General features: G+C 49.4%; 1 protein-coding gene across 4 annotated transcripts in view; it reads right to left on the bottom strand.

Moving 5' to 3' along the window:
• RNF213 (ring finger protein 213) overlaps positions 1–16572 on the bottom strand; it is a 93810-nt gene continuing 77238 nt past the window's right edge. For all 4 annotated transcript variants that reach the window (XM_081272388.1, XM_081272389.1, XM_081272390.1 and 1 more), the window contains 14 exons: positions 15093–15187; positions 13186–13345; positions 12425–12605; positions 11236–11327; positions 10449–10700; positions 7870–8002; positions 7430–7513; positions 6957–7137; positions 6551–6752; positions 5439–5516; positions 4746–4940; positions 4244–4333; positions 3981–4159; positions 1–1937 (listed from right to left, as the gene is read on the bottom strand). In XM_081272388.1, the coding sequence (XP_081128514.1) occupies positions 1784–1937; positions 3981–4159; positions 4244–4333; positions 4746–4940; positions 5439–5516; positions 6551–6752; positions 6957–7137; positions 7430–7513; positions 7870–8002; positions 10449–10700; positions 11236–11327; positions 12425–12605; positions 13186–13345; positions 15093–15187 (2076 nt within the window). In that variant the 3' untranslated portion in view covers positions 1–1783. The remainder of the gene's footprint in view (positions 1938–3980; positions 4160–4243; positions 4334–4745; positions 4941–5438; positions 5517–6550; positions 6753–6956; positions 7138–7429; positions 7514–7869; positions 8003–10448; positions 10701–11235; positions 11328–12424; positions 12606–13185; positions 13346–15092; positions 15188–16572) is intronic.

Raw genomic sequence — 16572 nt, 5'->3', positions numbered from 1 at the left:
GTTTTTGGCAGACACGACATCTTTGTTTGTATGTGGTGCTGAGGATCGAACCCGGGCCGCATGCATGCTAGGCGAGCGCGCTACAGCTTGAGCCACATCCCCAGCCCAAGAGAGGGATCCTTTAGCAACAGAAATCAAGTTTATTAAAAAAGCATTACAAGTATAATGAAATTTACTTTTGCCTCTGCTCCAGTGTATTTTTGTATAAATCATACTAGATATGACAGTTAAGGCTTTGAAAGCATAGCATCTAAAATAAAACATAACAGAAAAAAATGCCCAGGTCAAAGGGAGAAAAAGGGTCTTCACATCAAGGACTTGACACCTGATTCTGTCTGTGAAGGTGTAGCAGTGAGGACCTGCTGGCCCTGGCAAGCTACACCCTGACCTCCAGGCACCCAAGGCCAAGTGCTCTGGTTCTGCTAGGCAGGGATGTGGTGGGAGGGGAAGTGGAATGTTCACAACTCACTAAATGCAAGCACGTGTTCTGTGAAAGCAGCTACTACCCAAGGTCCATCACTGCACTTCCTTCTGCAGATGCTGGGGGCTCATTCATGGAGAGGAACTGCAGTTGCTTCTATGCCTGCCTTTGCAGGTGTGCACAGGGAGGTGCTTTGTGAACGTGGGGCAAGCACTACTGAGCTGTGCCCTTCACCCCTCTTGCATTTCTGTAGCTCAAAAGTATAGGCCTGATTGGATCCCTAACTTATCTGGAATGTACATGAAAGTCAGGGCCTCCAAGGTGTGGATGGCTGGTATCCTGATCCCATTGCAAATGGGCCCTGAGCTGTGAGGAACAGGAATTCATCCAGAGGTTTCAAAAGGAGACAAAACTTACAATGAAAAAGGCAGCACAAGATCAGGGCAAGTATTTTCCCTTTTTCAGGAACGGAACTGGTTTTGTACTCTCTCTGAGGCTCAGTTTTTATGGTGCAGTGGAGACACAAAGAAAGGACTGGGAATTCACATACTCAGGGAAGCTGACCTGGCACCAAGACTGCATGCTTACATAGTACAACACCCTCAGCCAAAACCTCCCCACGGCATCACCAGGAGCTGCCTCTGATGAACTTCATTTATAAGCTCAAGATACAAAAACCAGTAGGAGCTCTGACTGACAGTAGACTCAATTTTATTCATGGGGAAACCGAAACCCTAGCAATGTCCTGAATCCCATGCTCGTCACAGATTTGTTGGCTCTGACCTTTTGGAATCTGGCAGTGACTCTGGTTGGTGTTTGTTCATGTGGTCTTAAGGCAAGTGAGGACACCCTGGCTTTCCTTGTGTTAGTGAGAAGATGAATGTGGTGCTTTTTTCACATCTTAGAACCCAAGAAATATGGGCACAGTATGCAGAATTTCAGGGACTGGAAGAGAAAAGAAAAACAGATTCTCTTCTATGTGTGCAGAATAGAATAGAGAAGAAAAAAGACCAACATGCCTGTGTTCTGCCTGTGTGGCAGTGGGAGGAAGAGGCTGCAGGCCCGACACAGGTCTCTGCTGGTGTGCCCCTTCGTTTCTGTTCTTCAAATGCACAGGGTGGCAGGTGATTTCCATTTCCAAATAATTGCCATCCTCACCACTTACTGAACAGTATTCATATATAAGACGAGAATTCTGGAATCTGCATGTGTTCCAGAAATGGCTTGGCTTTCAAAAAAGCTGTAAGCTGGCACACTACATGCTGGCCTTGACTTCAGTGCTGTGCCAACACTTTCCTCCCAGGTGCCCCCAGAGGGGAGGGAGCCGTGTCTGCAGTGTATTCAGAAACAGAGTGGACAGTCCTATCTTGCTTGCCGGTCCTGTTTCCGTGCAGCTGCTGCTTTCCACACAGACACGCAGCTAGACAGCAGGATCTCTTCTGGGAACTGGGATTCCACTTCCGGAAGAACGTCACTGTCTTTAGTTTCCATGTAACTCACCAGAGTGTCCCTCAGGCTGCAAAGTCAGGAAAAAAAGAGAGCGTTTAGAGCTTCAGGAGCCCACCAGCTACCACTATTTCCAGGCATTGACAGGTCTGAAGTGCTAACTAAGACTAGAAACCCTGAGGGTCAGCTTAAAGTCAGCCAGCTGTCAGGTTCCTGAGCTGGACCTGGAGTTCAAGGCTTAGCTTCCTCAAGGATGTCCAGCTGGGCCACTTCAGGCACTCCCCTGACGGGCCTGTCTGGCTGCATCAGAAATGGGGCTTTGCCATTCAGAAAAGGCATGCATTCCCTCCCATGGCAGATTCTCTAGAAAGGGGAGCTCTGTTGTACACAGGCATGTGCCATATGGCCCGAGGGCACACGGCCAGGGTAGCCTGACTATCCATCCAGAAAACTAGTCAAGTGAAATGCCTGCCTCACACCACACATTAAAAGTGAACTAACGAAACAGACATGCGAGACAGAACTATAAAGGTAGCAGGAGAAAGTGTAAGGCTGCTTTAGCACCCCAGGATGCGATAAGGAGGGCCTCCAGAGTATGTCCCCATGGTGGCTTTTTCTGTTTTCTTTTTCATACTGGGGATTGCACCCAGGGGTGCCTTACCATCTGAGCCACAACCCCAACCCTTTTTTATATCTTATTTTGAGACAAGGTCTCTGAGTGGCTTAGGGCTTTACAAAGTTGCTGAGGCTGGCTGTGAACTCATGATCTTCCTGATTCATCCTCCCAAGCCGCGGGATTATGGGCATGTATCACTGAACCCAGCCCCACAAGGCTTTATGAAAAACTCCTCCATCAGATTTGACTTCTAGACCATGTGTGGATCAAAGATTAATCTGTTCTATACAAAGAGCTTTTACAAACCATTAAGAAAGAGAAACTCATCAAGGTCCATTACATGAAGATCATTGAGAAAAGGGGTTACCAGGCCCTGCCCTGGATTTATTATATCACCCAGAGTGGCAATTATCAACTTCGTACCAGCTAGGTGGGAGAATTGGGGGTTTGAACATGAGGGCTCCCTCTCCTCAGGGCCCCACTGCATATTTTAGAGAGGGGCTAGAAAGTGTGGTGGGGTGTGTGTGGGTGGGGGCAGGCCACTGACTTAGCAAGTTTCCTGCTCCCAGTACCCAACCCCCCGCTCCTTGTCTCTTTTACTCATGGGCCAGGAGGGATGGTCTCTTTGCCTCCCTTACTCTTGGGGCTTCCCCACCCCGATTTTATATGAAGAAGTATCAGAGGGGCTTGAAGCCCCCTCATGAGTGCCTTCTTGCAGTGTCCTGCCTTAGGGTAGACTTGGGACCCTCCTTCTTCACCGCTGCTGAGCCCAGAGGCCCCTCTGGCCCGTTACTCTGAACTTTAGAATGTCATCAAAATGATGCGCCTCAAAAAAAAGAGAGATAAGCTGGTCAGGTGTGGTGGCATATGCCTGTGATCCTAGCAGTTGGTTAGATTGAGGCAGGAGGATTATAGATTTGATGCTAGCCTCAGCAATAGAGGCCCTGTCTCAATATGAAAAATAAAAAGCTGGGGATACAGCGCAGTGGTTAAGTGCCCATGGATTTAATCCCTGGTACCAAATGATAAAAAAGAAAGAGATCAACTGCCCTGCCCAGTAACCAAAAGCTACCAAAAGATAATTCAGACAATGATTAAAAAATGGTGATAAATTTTAAAATGTGCCAGCCACACAAGTAGGTAGGGAAACACAAATGAAAGCAAGATATCATTTTTTGGCCATTAGATTGACAAAAATGTAAAATTTTAGATAATTTTGGGTATTTTTAGACTTCATACATTGTTGTGGCTTTTTCTTCCTAATCTAAAATGCATCTCTTTGACATAGTTAAGTATACTTGTTATAATAAGAATAAATGATTTTTTAGTTATTTTTTTAAAGTCCCCAAAAGATTAAAACCAAAGAAGCCAGCCCCTAGTTGCTCTTGTGATGGAGAACAGTAGACGGAGGGTCCCGTGTAAGACAGAACTACCATCGTGTCAATGGGAGGGGCAGGCGTTCTGCACACCTGCTGGCTGGCAGGGTGCACACCGTACCTCCACTCGGGGTTGAAGCTGTCCCGGGTCTGGGTGTTCCTTAGTTTCAACACCATCATTTCATGGAGCTCCAGGAGGAAAGCATCCAGGTCTGTGTGATTCAGGAAGGTGCTGAGGAGCTTAGCACTTTCTGGGCTGAGGTCGGCTTTGAACACAGAACTGATTTCCCGGAAAGGATCCTAAAGAAGGTGAACAAGCACAACATCAGAGCCTGGGATGAGGGTGTGGCTCCCTCCATCTGGGCAGAGGCAGGGCAGACTCACTTTCTTAAGTCGCAGCAGCTGTTCCGACTTATGAGCAGAGAGGAACTGCCAGAGGGCAATAGCGTGTTTTAACTGACCCCTGCTTAAGGCCTGGAAGAGGAAGAGAGTCTTGAGTAGGAGGTGAAGGCACGCAGACTCCCTTGGTGCTACCCAGGGCATTTCTCCCTGTTTTGCCCATTTCCTGTCATGAGGCCACCTCTACCTGTTTCGTCTTCCAAATATCTAAGAGTCTCCCCTTCCTGTAGCAACTCGTGTCTCAGCATCACACAGTGAGCAGGCAGCCAATGTCCTTAGTCCCCTGTGCATCCTGCTCTAGTAGGTGGTCAGCACTGAGCATCCCTGCCTCTCCTGGCACTACTACTCTGTAGACTGACTGGGGATGGGGGTTCCTGACTACCCCTTTCCAGGGGTGTCTACATGGGTGCTCCCTGCGTGGTGGCATTCTCGCAGGAAACTAAGGCGAGGTGATGCTGATTCTCCTTGAAAGCCACACAGGACCCACCTCTAAAACTGGAGTCGTTTGATCACCCATCCGAAGGATATCTTGGACGTACGCGTTCAGATGCATATTTGGATCCCCACCAGCTGTACCTAGAAAGCCCAGAGTGACCTCTACAACAGACAGGGCTTCACAGGCATCGCTGTAGGACTGCAGTTGTCCACTGATGGCACCTATGGCCGAGCTGGGGAGGGGGCTCTGAAACCAAAAGCAGGACAGAGGCTCGGGTCAGGCTATTGCTTCTCCTACTTGGTAAGAGCCTAAGTCTGAGCTGCCGGCACAGGCAGGCCAACTGTCCAGCACTTGTGGTAAGAGCTGATCCCTGTGCTTGCCGAGTGTGCCAGTGTACAGACTGTGTGTAGGAACAGGCCTGAGCTAGCTGAATCCTCCAAAGGCCCCGTGAGGACATGGAGAGGCCCAATAGCCTCTCCATCTGTTGACAGCAGAACCTAAGGAGCAGGAGAAATTGAGTTCTCGATCTGTGGCACCCTGGTCAGGACATCATCAAGACAACAACCCCCAAGGCGTCAGAAAGTATTATGATCTGCTTGCCACCTGCTTGCCTCTCTTCTGGAGCCCCTGGGGTCCTTTGGGAGCCAGAGAGCCTGGTGCTCACAGTGGACACCAGGATGGGACCAGACTGTCCTTATGTATGTGGATGGAACCACCCTGCAGGTGAGGGCTTATCATGACCACCTGTGCCATTTTGTTCTTGATGCCCATGAAGAGATGTTCGAAGTTCCAGTCATGTCTGTACACCAGCGTGGGTATCCCCTGAGGTGAGAAAGAAAAACAGCTTTTGGAAATTAAATTCATAGTGGAGGCTTCCATGTAATGGCAGATGTGTTCTTCAGCAGTGACTCAGAGGAAGGACCAAGGCAGACAGTATATTCCTGGGCGAGGCATGTAGCTTTGCTGCCTCCTAATGCTCTGTTTAAGCCACACTCTTTGGACACAGTAGTGTAAGAAGTCCAGGCTGGCTACAGCGGCCATGCAGATATTGCCCTGTAGATCAGTGTGTCTGAGGACCACAAGAGCCCAAGAGTGTTGGAGGAACAGGAATGGGAATGTGCACATTGGTGAGCTCTCCAGCAACACTGAGCAGAGACCGTGCACAAGGTAGCCACTATCAGGATGAATTAAAAATGGCTTTGGACTCCAACAACTGATTGCGGGCAATGAGGGAATAAATAATCGGAGTATGACACCTGACTGGACCTGAAAGGGTGAGTGCGGCCACAGACAGGGATAGTGTGGAAGTGCTACCATGTTCAGGGAGTCAAGAGGCAGGTCACGGGTTTGAAGCAGCAAGTGAGGCAGGGGGTGGAGACAGCTCGAAGGTTGGTCTGGGGCCAGGTGACAGGGCTTTCTGTGCCAGCCAGGGGAGTGCGCTAGAGCCCATGTAGCACTGTCCACATAGCATGGTGCTGCAGGGAGCACTGGGCAGCTGGACTGAAGGCGGAGTGCTCTGAACTGAAGCCACGGCAGTGGCAGTTACAGGACAAGGGTGTGGGGAAGGCATGGTGGTGGTTCCTGGGCACGGGCTGCATGTGAACTGAAGGGACGGCAGCAATGACAGGTCTTCTGGGTGGTGCCATTAACTGTGGTGGACACCCAGTCCACCGAGACTTGAGGCTGCCCTGGGGACATGTGCAGATGGGGATGTGGAAGAGAGCTAGGGACTGCAGACCACCAGTGGGGGAGATGACGCAGAGGAGACCTTAGGTGTCCCCTCCGTCTGTTCTCCCTGAAACCCACAAGGACTGTTCATGCCTGACAAGCCAATCATTGCAGAGCGCCCAGCCTACCTTGAGGGTTAGCAGGGGCTTGCCCTGGAGGAAGCGGCTGCTAATCTGCTGCTGGATCTTCTCCAGGTCGAACTCCTGTGAGGTCTTCCCGCCTTGTTCCACTTGGTATTGGCAGTTGGAGAGAATCAGTGGAATCAGGTCCCGCTCCACTTCGTAGCTGACGACATGCAGGTCAGTGACCTCAGAGGCATCCACGGAATAGCTGGGGGACAGAAGATGTCCCTTGGTGTCCGGGGCAGGTATGGGGCATGTGCTCCTGCTCCTGCCCTCATAGTGTGAGCAAGTGAAAACCATGTGCAAACACTGGGCTTTGTGGAGGAAAGCTGAGAGGGACTGGGGACGGGAGCTATTGCTGGCTGGAGTCTGCAACCAGGCTTGGTGGCAGGGGTGGTGGGATGCGCAGTACCTGTTGTTTTCCTTGGAGAACTTCTCCACTGTGTGGATGATTTCATTGTGTAGGTTAATCAAGTAGCTGACTAATGCAGTTGAGCAGAGACCCAGGCCCTGACGCCGGGGCAGGACGACCTCAAAATCTGTGTCCAAATCCAAGTCGGAGCTGCAGTACTCTTTGGGTAACTTGATTTCACCTTTAAAAGACAGGGTCATTTCTAAGCAGAGGGATTCTGCTTTAGGCATTTGGGTCACAGCCTGGAGGTAGGGTAGGAGGAAGGCAGTGTGGACAGCTGCCTCCATAGAGCTGGACCCTGACCGTTAAGTTTTCAGTGGTCTCAAGTCCTTTCTGATTCCATATTTATAGATTCCAGAGGACTGAGGGTTAGGTTAGAGGCTGGTTCACGTAGCTCAGCACCTCTGTCCACAGGTTGCATTGCCAGGCATACAGCAGGGTGCTGGCAGAACCAGGTGGAGGAGGACACTTACCGTTGGTCTCCAGTGATTGCCTCAGTGCATTCCACGTGGACAGGAAGATGGTGATCCTGTTGTGGAACAGCTGCCTCAGCCCATCTATTGAGCAAGACACTTGGTAAGGTCCCCGTTAGAAACAGTGCCCTGGCCAGGGTCAGACCACAAGGCGTGCTCCCGAGAACCTGACCCTGCACCTACCCACAATTAGCAGCACACCTGCATTTCACGTTTGAGGTTATGTGAGAAGGGGTGTGTGTGTGTGTGTGTGTGTGTGAGGGGGGGGATGTTTCCAGCCACAGCAGCAGCTCTCAGTATGTCTCTGGGATTTGGCATCCTTTTTACCTCACACTCTAGCTTAGGACCTAAGCCCCACCCTTCTGCCCCAACCTGAATGATCCTTTTGTACCACCAAACATGGATGTTCCTTATCTTGTTGGAGTAGACAGCAGTCATACCTGAACTGTGACTGCTAATAAAACTCCCGATGGTACTGTATTCATCTTCTGGAACATTCTGGAATTGTTTCACCAGATCCCTTTGCAGGGCCAAAATCTCAGGCAGGAATTTCACCAGTCTCAGTTGTGCCTCCTGGAGAAGGGAAGGTGGCTCAGTGACACTTCCTCTATGTAACTGAGAAACGACATGGGCTTGCAGACTGGGGGCAGGCTGGGGCCTGAGTGGTTTAATCTGGTCAGTGGATTGTTTTACACAATCACACCCTGCAAATGGGAAAAGGGCCAAGTACGAAGAGCGGGCCTTTGATACAGCGAACATGCCCTGCACTCAGGGTTGTAGGGTGACAGGACCAAGTCCCCGTCTCTCCGTCTGCACAGAAATCAGCTCTAGATGACCAAAGACCCAGATGTCAGACCTGACCTCTGAAGCCACCAGCAGAAAAATAGAGGGACATTCCAAGACATCGGCACAGGTGATGGCTTCCTGGATAGAACCCCCAAACCACGGAAAGTAAGAGCAAAACAATTACATCAAAATTTAAGTCTCACACCAAAGAAAACACCCAACGGAACAGAGACAGCCTATAGAATGTGAGAAATAGCTGCCAACTATTCACCTGACAGCAGGTAAATACCCAGAATATATGACTGAAAAAAAAATCAAAGTAATACATTTTAAGATGAGCAGATGATCTGAGTAGACACTTCTCAAAATAAAAAATAAAAGTGGTTAACAAATATATGAAAAAATATTCAAATATCAATAGCCATCAGGGAAATGCAAATCAAAACCACAAAGAGATGCCATCCCACCACAATTAGAATGGCTCTTATAAAAAGAAGATAGATGTGGTGGCACACACCTGTGATCCCAGCTACTCTGGAGGCTAAGGCAGGAGGATCACAAGTTTGAGGCTAGCCTCAGCAAGTTCTAGTCCAGTCTGGGCAACTTAGTGAGACTCTGTCTTTAAAAAAACAAGGGCTGGGGCTGTAAGCTCAGTTAGTGAGCACTTGCCTCGCATATGTGAGGCACTGGGTTTGATCCTCAGCACCACAGAAAAATAAATAAATATTGTGTTCATCTACAACTAAAAATATTGTGTCCATCTACAACTAAAAAGTGTGGAGGGGCTGGGGATGTGGCTCAAGCGGTAGCGCGCTCGCCTGGCGTGCGTGCGGCCCGGGTTCGATCCTCAGCACCACATACCAACAAAGATGTTGTGTCCGCCGAGAACTAAAAAATAAATATTAAAAAAAAAAGATATTTAAAAAAGTGTGGAGGGCTGGGGATGGGGCTGTAGCTCAGTACAGAGCGTTGCTTGCCTAGCATGCCCAAGGTCCTGGTTCAGTCACCACTATTCCCCAACCCGCCAAAATAAATGAGCCCAAAAACATAAAATAACAAATGTACGCAAAGATAAAGAGAAAAAAGAACTCTAATATACTCCCGGTGGCAATGTAAATTAGTACCTCATAATGGAGAACAGTATGGAGGTTTCTTAAACTAAAAAAAGGTTTACCATGTGATCCAGATAGCCCACTCCAAAGGAAGTCAGCCTATCAAAGAGGTACTACACACTATGTTTACGTGACACCATTCACAATAGCTAAGACATGGAATCTCCCTGAAGCCCATCAGCAGATGAATGGATAAAGAAGATGTGGTTTATACATAATAGCTGAAAATAATTCAGCTGTATGAAGAATGAAGTCCTGTCATTTTCAGCAAAATGGATAGAACTAGAGGACGTTCTGTTGTTAAGTGAAACAAGCCAGACACAGGCGAGATCAGTACATGCTATATGCATACATGGAAATATCACAATTCCATTAATGTGTACAACTAATTAATTAATAAAAGTAAATAATTAGGGAAAAATAAAAAGAAATTTGCCTCCTAGGCCCATTGTTGGGTGTGAGGCTGCTGGAAGGAAACACCAAGACCCCAGGCAGTGGTCGCTGGGTTTTGTTCTGAAGAGCCAGGATCCAGCATCCTCAGTGAAATGAAACTGTGTCTTGATAAGAGATCACAATACTAGCACCAGACCTTTCCAAATCATTCTGCTCTCTGTCAGCTATGGTAATGACAGTCCATAAGGGAGGAGGTGAGAACATCTGCTGTGGCCCAGGAGAGCTCAAGTGTGCGAAAGCTGGGGACCACTTCTGAGCCTGGCAGTATAACTCTAGATCATGCGGCACACGGCCTCCTGCCTGCAGGGCACAGGGAGGCCCCTGGTTGAGCAGGCACTTGCTGGTGACCATCTGCTCAACTTCTGGGGATGAAGACAAGGTGTCAGAGCTGAGTGACCAGGGTGGTCCCTCCTGGTCTTTAAGTTCCTTACAGAGCACCACTAAGCCCACTTGTGCATATTCCACCTGTGACTTCAGCTGATGTGTCTTTAGACCTCCGCGCTCTCCCTGAGACTCACGCTACAGGCCCTGCATTCAGAATCACATTGCTGATGGGAAGGTCAGGGTTCTGCCTGTAGGAATGGTGATGACTCTGAACCCAGTCACAGCCTCCTGGTCCTCAGGAGAAGTCTAGCAGGTAAAGGAGGCAGACTGTGAGGTGGACACACCTTCTGCAGGAACTGCCAGAGCACGGGCACCACCTCCTTGCCGTTCTTCTGCTCCACAACGTGCTGGAGGTACTCGACTGTGATCTTCTTCCTGCAGCTCCAAATCTTTGAGCAATGAACCACATTTTTCTGGGGCAGTCGGGGCAGGAAGTTCGCTGGGTCACCATATATGATTTTGGCCACGGGGTTGGAGCTGACACGTTCATCCTGGCTGATGAGCGTGCTCACAGTCAGCAGGGTCCTGTCTATATGCTGGGTAAAGAAATAACACAGCATTCTGCAAGTGGGGCACTGACCCAGAAAGCCGAGCGGACGCCACAGTGGCTCTGCAGGAGTCTGCCTCTGCACCCCAGATGCTCACTTTTGCTCTCTTTCACTGTGATTCAGGGGTTCCTTGTTCCTAAACAGAGCAGGACTCTAGGGCCTGTATTTCACCACCCTTCCCTTCCTGACTTCCCTGTCCTGCTGTAGATAGTCGGCTCTGATGTTCTCAGCGGAGCGCTCATGAATCCAGAGTGCCCGTGCATTTCTGGAGGGTCTCGGCCTCTTACTTTCACAACCTGCTGTAAAAAGCAGTGGAGAGCAGGCTGCTGCCTGCCCTCTGAGAACTCCTGATAATCCTTGGCCTGACTTATGACCAGTACAGGAGGGACACCTGGGGACAGCAGGAGAAGTGACTCCAGGTAAGGCCTCTGATGGCCCTCCAGAGGACAATGGGCCAACAGTGCTCAGACAAATGGGACCCTCCTGGACAGAGCTAAGGATTGGTCACCACTTGCCCCTTTACCTCCAGTTCAGGTAGAAGAAGAGATGCAACATGTTTTTCCCAATTGTTTCTCCGTTCTTTGGTTGACAATTCTGCATCAAAATTTAAATGCCCTACAAAGAAAACAAAAATGTCTGTTACCCAACAAACAAAAAACAGCAATCTCCATACAGTAAGCACTGAATGACATTAATAGAGATAGTCTTCCTTCCTTAAGTTAACCAGGTACTGCCAACACCAGCCTCCAGACCTTGTGAAGATGCTGTAGTCTCTGGCAACCCTCCAGGCCATAGCTGTGGTTTTTTTAATCTTTTTTTTTTTTTTTTTTTTGTGGTGCTGGGGATTGAACCAAGGGCTTTGTGCATACGAGGCAAGAACTCTACCAACTGAGCTGAGTCCCCAGGTCCCTACAGCTGTGGTCTTAAAGTCATTCCAAACAAATGGCTGAGGACAGGACGAGAACTTGACAGCCACACACAGCCAGCTCACTGCTGCCCCCAGGCCCGTAGGCAGAGGTGGTCCCGTGAGCTGGCAGCAGGTTAGGGCTCCCGGGTCCGTGTGCTACAGAAACCACACCACAACAGAGGCACTCGGCAAAGTTGGTCTCGCTAAGGTGGGAACTGCACACTAATGCTGTTTTCTGGCAAAGACACCCTGAAGAGGAACAGATTCTCTGGCTGTAGGAACGTTATTGCAATTGTAATTATCTGTAGGCTTTTAAATAACATTGTTCTACAGTGGTCATCATGATTTTTGCAGGTAAGCAACAAACTGAAATCCCTCCTAATGCCACCCCGATAACCACTTACAAAGTCCCCTTGCAAACCTTTGCTTTGGGCATGGATATAAATGTTTAGAAGAGTTAGTCGGGCAAACAGTGTTTGTAGCCTCCTTTTGTTCATGTTACAAATTGTAGATGTGAATATACTAGGTCAGGGTACAAGTGTGACATCTTTGGGAAAGCAGAAGTGGGACACGTGTCACTTGCTGGGGTGCAACATGATCCCAGGGCACAGGTTAAGGCTGTGTGCACATGCACCAGGTGTCTGTGCTGCAGGCCTCAGTTAGGCAGGGGGTGTGTGGAGGAGTGCGGTGCCCTCCAGCCCCTGCAAGAAGAGTAGATAGCTCACTTCCACTCCTGTCACCACTCAGCAGGAGCCAAGGGAGCCTGGCCTCCTGGGAGTGGTGCCCAGCCCTGTCCCTTGCTTACTCTGGCCAGGGAGTGAGCACTGCTCTTTGAGAAGGCAGCGCAGGATGAGGTGGACCACGTGGGTGGTCTCGTCGGCACTCTTCCCCAGTGTCTTTGTTAACTGCTTCAAGTCTCTCTGGATGTGCTGCTGCAGGAATCCTTTTGGGTCCCTCACTGGAGGCTTGATGATGTTTATCAGGGCCTGTGGGGGCAAGGACCAGGCAGAGGTGAACACCACCCACTGGGAAAGGGTGGTTTCTAGGTGAGGCCAGGGTGCTCTCAACATGACGCAGGCATCAGGGGACGGAAGGCAGGTGAGTGCAGTGAGAGACTGCTGACTGATGTCATCGGGGTGTGGCGGGGAACACTGCCTTGTACCTCCTGCAGCCACCATGAGGTCACAGGCAACGGGGTCCCCTGCCCTACCATGCCCAGCTGTGGGCCGAGGACAGAGCTGTGCACTCCAAGTAGACTTTATGATCTGAATGTTACATCCTATTATACACATGCTAAGATGTCACACTGTACCCCACTAACATGCTGTGTGTCAGTTAAATAAAACAGATTTTGAAAATTACAAAATGAAGTGGAGTTTCCATAATCTGATGAGTAGTTGTCCTACTCCATCGAGGCCGCAGTGGAAAAAGTAGGGTCTGTAACTCTTGGACCACTCGTGGACTAGGTAAAACCCCCAGGGGCTAGGACTTGGCAGACAATGGACTGATGCAAGGGCAGCTGGCTCTTCCCATGGCACCTCAGAGTCTGGTGGTAGCGTCCTGTACCTTGGGACTTTGGGTGGCTCCCAAAAGCATAGCCAAATGAGTGAGTAGCCGGATGAGGATGAAGACCACGGGGGACAGCTCTCGGTCAGACACCACTACGACACCTCTGTGTTGCGGGTGGCCCAGCACATGGCCAGTCCTGGTTCTGTCTGTGTTGGCTCTGGAGAGGATAAGAGAAGGCAGTGAAGGCTAGAGACATCTGCTTCTCCTCAGCTGCAGGGGCCGCGCATCTTACAACCAGGTTCCCAGTTTGTTTTGTTTGTTTTTTGTTTTTGGTACTCGGGATGGAACCCAGGGGCTCAACCACTGAACCACATTGTTAACACCCACTTTTTTATTTTTTGAGACAGGGCCTCACTGAGTTGCTGAGGCTGCTTTGAATTTTTGATCCTCCTGCCTTAGCCACTGGGATACAGGTGTGCACCACCATATTTCCAGTTTTTTTTTTTTTTTTTTTTTTTCAGTGCTGGGGATTGAACCCAGGGCCTTGTGCATGCTAGGAAATCACCCTACCAACTGAGCTATACCAACCCCTAGGTTTCTAGTTTTAAAGAAATACTAGATATGCTACCCGCCTAGACCACCTGCCTCCAAGTCTTTCTCTCTTTAGACCCATCTGGCTGGCTGGCTGGCTGGCTGGCCAAACCCTACACATTCCCAGTGTTAAGTAGCTGCACGAAGTGGCCATTAGTGCAGGCTGTCAGGATGGAGGCCAGGATGGAACCCAGGGCCTTGTGCGTGTGAGGCAGGCACTCTACCAACTGAGCTGTTTCCCTAGCCCTATATTTTTATTTTTGAGACAGGGTCTCACAAAAGTCCCCAGCTGTGTTCAAACTTTTGATCTTCCTGTCTCAGCCTCCAAAGTAGCTGCAATTATAGGCTTGTACCACTGCCTAGCTGAAGGTCAGAATTTTATATGGCTTCTGAGTCTGGTACAGTGGGCTGTCCGTATCTGTGGATTCAACCAACTGTGAATCAAAATTTTGCAGAAATAACTATGTCTATACTGAATAGTAACTTTTATTCTTCTTATTTTCTATAAAATATTATAAATGAGTATTTACATAGCATTCACTTGGCTTGAGGTATAATAAGTAACCTAGAGATAATATTTTAGAAGTCTATAGTAAGCCGGGCACAGTGGTGCACACGTGTAATTCCAGCATCTTTGGAGGATCACAGTTCAAACCCAGCCTCAGCAACATAGCAAGGCCGTAAGCAACTTAGTGAGACCCTGTCTCTAAATAAAATATAAAAAAGGGACTGGGGCTGTGGCTCAGAGGTAAAGCGCTCGCCTACCATATGTGAGAGTGGATTTGATTCCTAGTACCACATAAAAATTAAATAAAGATATTGTGACCACCTATAACTAAAAAATAAATTTAAAAAAAAAAAAAATATATATATATATAAGGCTGGGGATGTGGCTCAGTGGTTAAGACCTGGGTACCAAAAAAAAAAAAAGTCTATGGGACGATATTTGTAGGTCACATACAAGTGCTGTGCCACGACATATAAAGGGTCTGATCATCTGGAACTGAGTAGATGTGGAGGGCAGTGTCCTGGGAATAGTCCCCACAGAAAAGATAGGGAGGGATGGATGTACTTGATAAGACTGATTACATGTATCTTTTACTTTTCTCAAATTAAAAAAAAGAAAAAAAGAAAAACAGGGCTGGGGAGTAGCTCAGTTTTAGAGCACTTGCCTGGCACATGAGGCCACAGGTCCCGTCCCTAGCACTGAAAACAAAGCAAAAAAAAAAAGCCAAAAACCCAAAGTGACTGCAAAAACCCAAAGTGACTGCAGGTGTGCTTGATGTGACCCCCCAGCACAACCAGGGCGCAGAGGTGCAGCAGTGGACAGCCCAGAGCCCCAGCCTCCGAGGAGGGAAGCTGAGCCCACATACCTCATGCTCAGGAAGCCGGCGTGAGGTCTGTGGTCGATACCTCCGATGAGAGCACCGCAGTCAACACAGGAGCCCTGCTCCATCGGCATGCCACACTGGGACAGAGGGGACCCACAGTGAGCATCATGGCATGCATAGAAGCCACACTGGGACAGAGAGGGGACCCACAGTGAGCATCATGGCATGCATAGAAGCCACACTGGGACAGAGAGGGGACCCACAGTGAGCATCATGGCATGCATAGAAGCCACACTGGGACAGAGAGGGGACCCACAGTGAGCATCATGGCATGCATAGAAGCCACCCTGCACAGGAGGTGGCCTGTGCTGCTGGGACTGCATCTGTGCGTATGTGTGTCAAGGAGGAACAGGAGCCTGGCGACAGGGCGGGCACTTCACCAAGTGTGCAATCCAGCGGCAAAGGTGGCTTTATTTAAAAATAATCAGCATGACAGTTTTTCCTCCCAAGTAGAGTGACAAGTGTGCACAACCCGGTCTCCCATTCCTCATACTCACCACCTCTCTCTCCCTACATCTTGCACACCAGCCTCCAGAGCTTCGCTATCTAAATGGACAGACCTCCTCATCCACTGGAAAGAACCCAAACACCTAACCACAAGATCTGCCCCTACCGGGGCTGGGGATATGGCTCAAGCGGTAGCGCGCTCGCCTGGCATGCGCGGGGCCAGGCAAGCGCGCTAGGGCCAGGTGCGATCCTCAGCACCACGTAAGAATAAAATAAAGATGTTTTTATAAAAAATAAATATTAAACAAAAAAAATTTCCTCTCTTTCTCTCTCTTAAAAAAAAAAAAAAAAAGATCTGCCTCTACCAAGGGCCCATGTTTCCAAGTCACAGGGTACCCCGCCACATGTGAACCACAACCACAGCAGACCTTCGCTGCAGGCTCTCAGAACAGAGAGGTCCTGGAACCTGTTCCTATCTCACTTCACAACAAGGAAGTGAGTAGGTTCAGGAGGGTGAAGTGTCTCCAGTTCACTTTATGGAGCAGCACACTTGAATCCAGTCCAGCAGCCCAGAGACGCCCTAGAGTCCTGGAAGAGCAGCATCCACTCTTCCCCCAGGGCTCATCACTCACGCCCCTGAATCATTCCTGTCCTCTGGTGTCTAGCCCACACTTCCTTTCTGGCTAGTGATCCAGCTGAAGGTCTGTGTGGCAGGGCCAGGGAGGGAGTGGGGCTCCCAGCCAGCAGCACCATTGTATCCCAGGGACTTGGGCAGCGCCTGTAGATTCACTGGTCCAGGAAGTGCTGCTACTGGTACCCAGTGAGCCGAGGTCAGGCATGCTGCTAAATATCCTACAATCCAATAAAGACCTGCAGTAAAGAATACTGTCCACAGTGCCATTTAGATGCTTAGTTGGAACACCATGAGCAGCCCCCAGAATGAGCCTGTATCTCCCAGAAGATCAAGACACTTATTCTCTGCACCCTTCCACTTCGGATGAGAATGCACATTTTG

This window comes from Spermophilus citellus, assembly GCF_964194105.1.
Source record: "Spermophilus citellus genome assembly, chromosome: 17".
NCBI lineage: Eukaryota > Metazoa > Chordata > Mammalia > Rodentia > Sciuridae > Spermophilus > Spermophilus citellus.
This window is presented reverse-complemented; position numbering and strand designations above follow the sequence as displayed.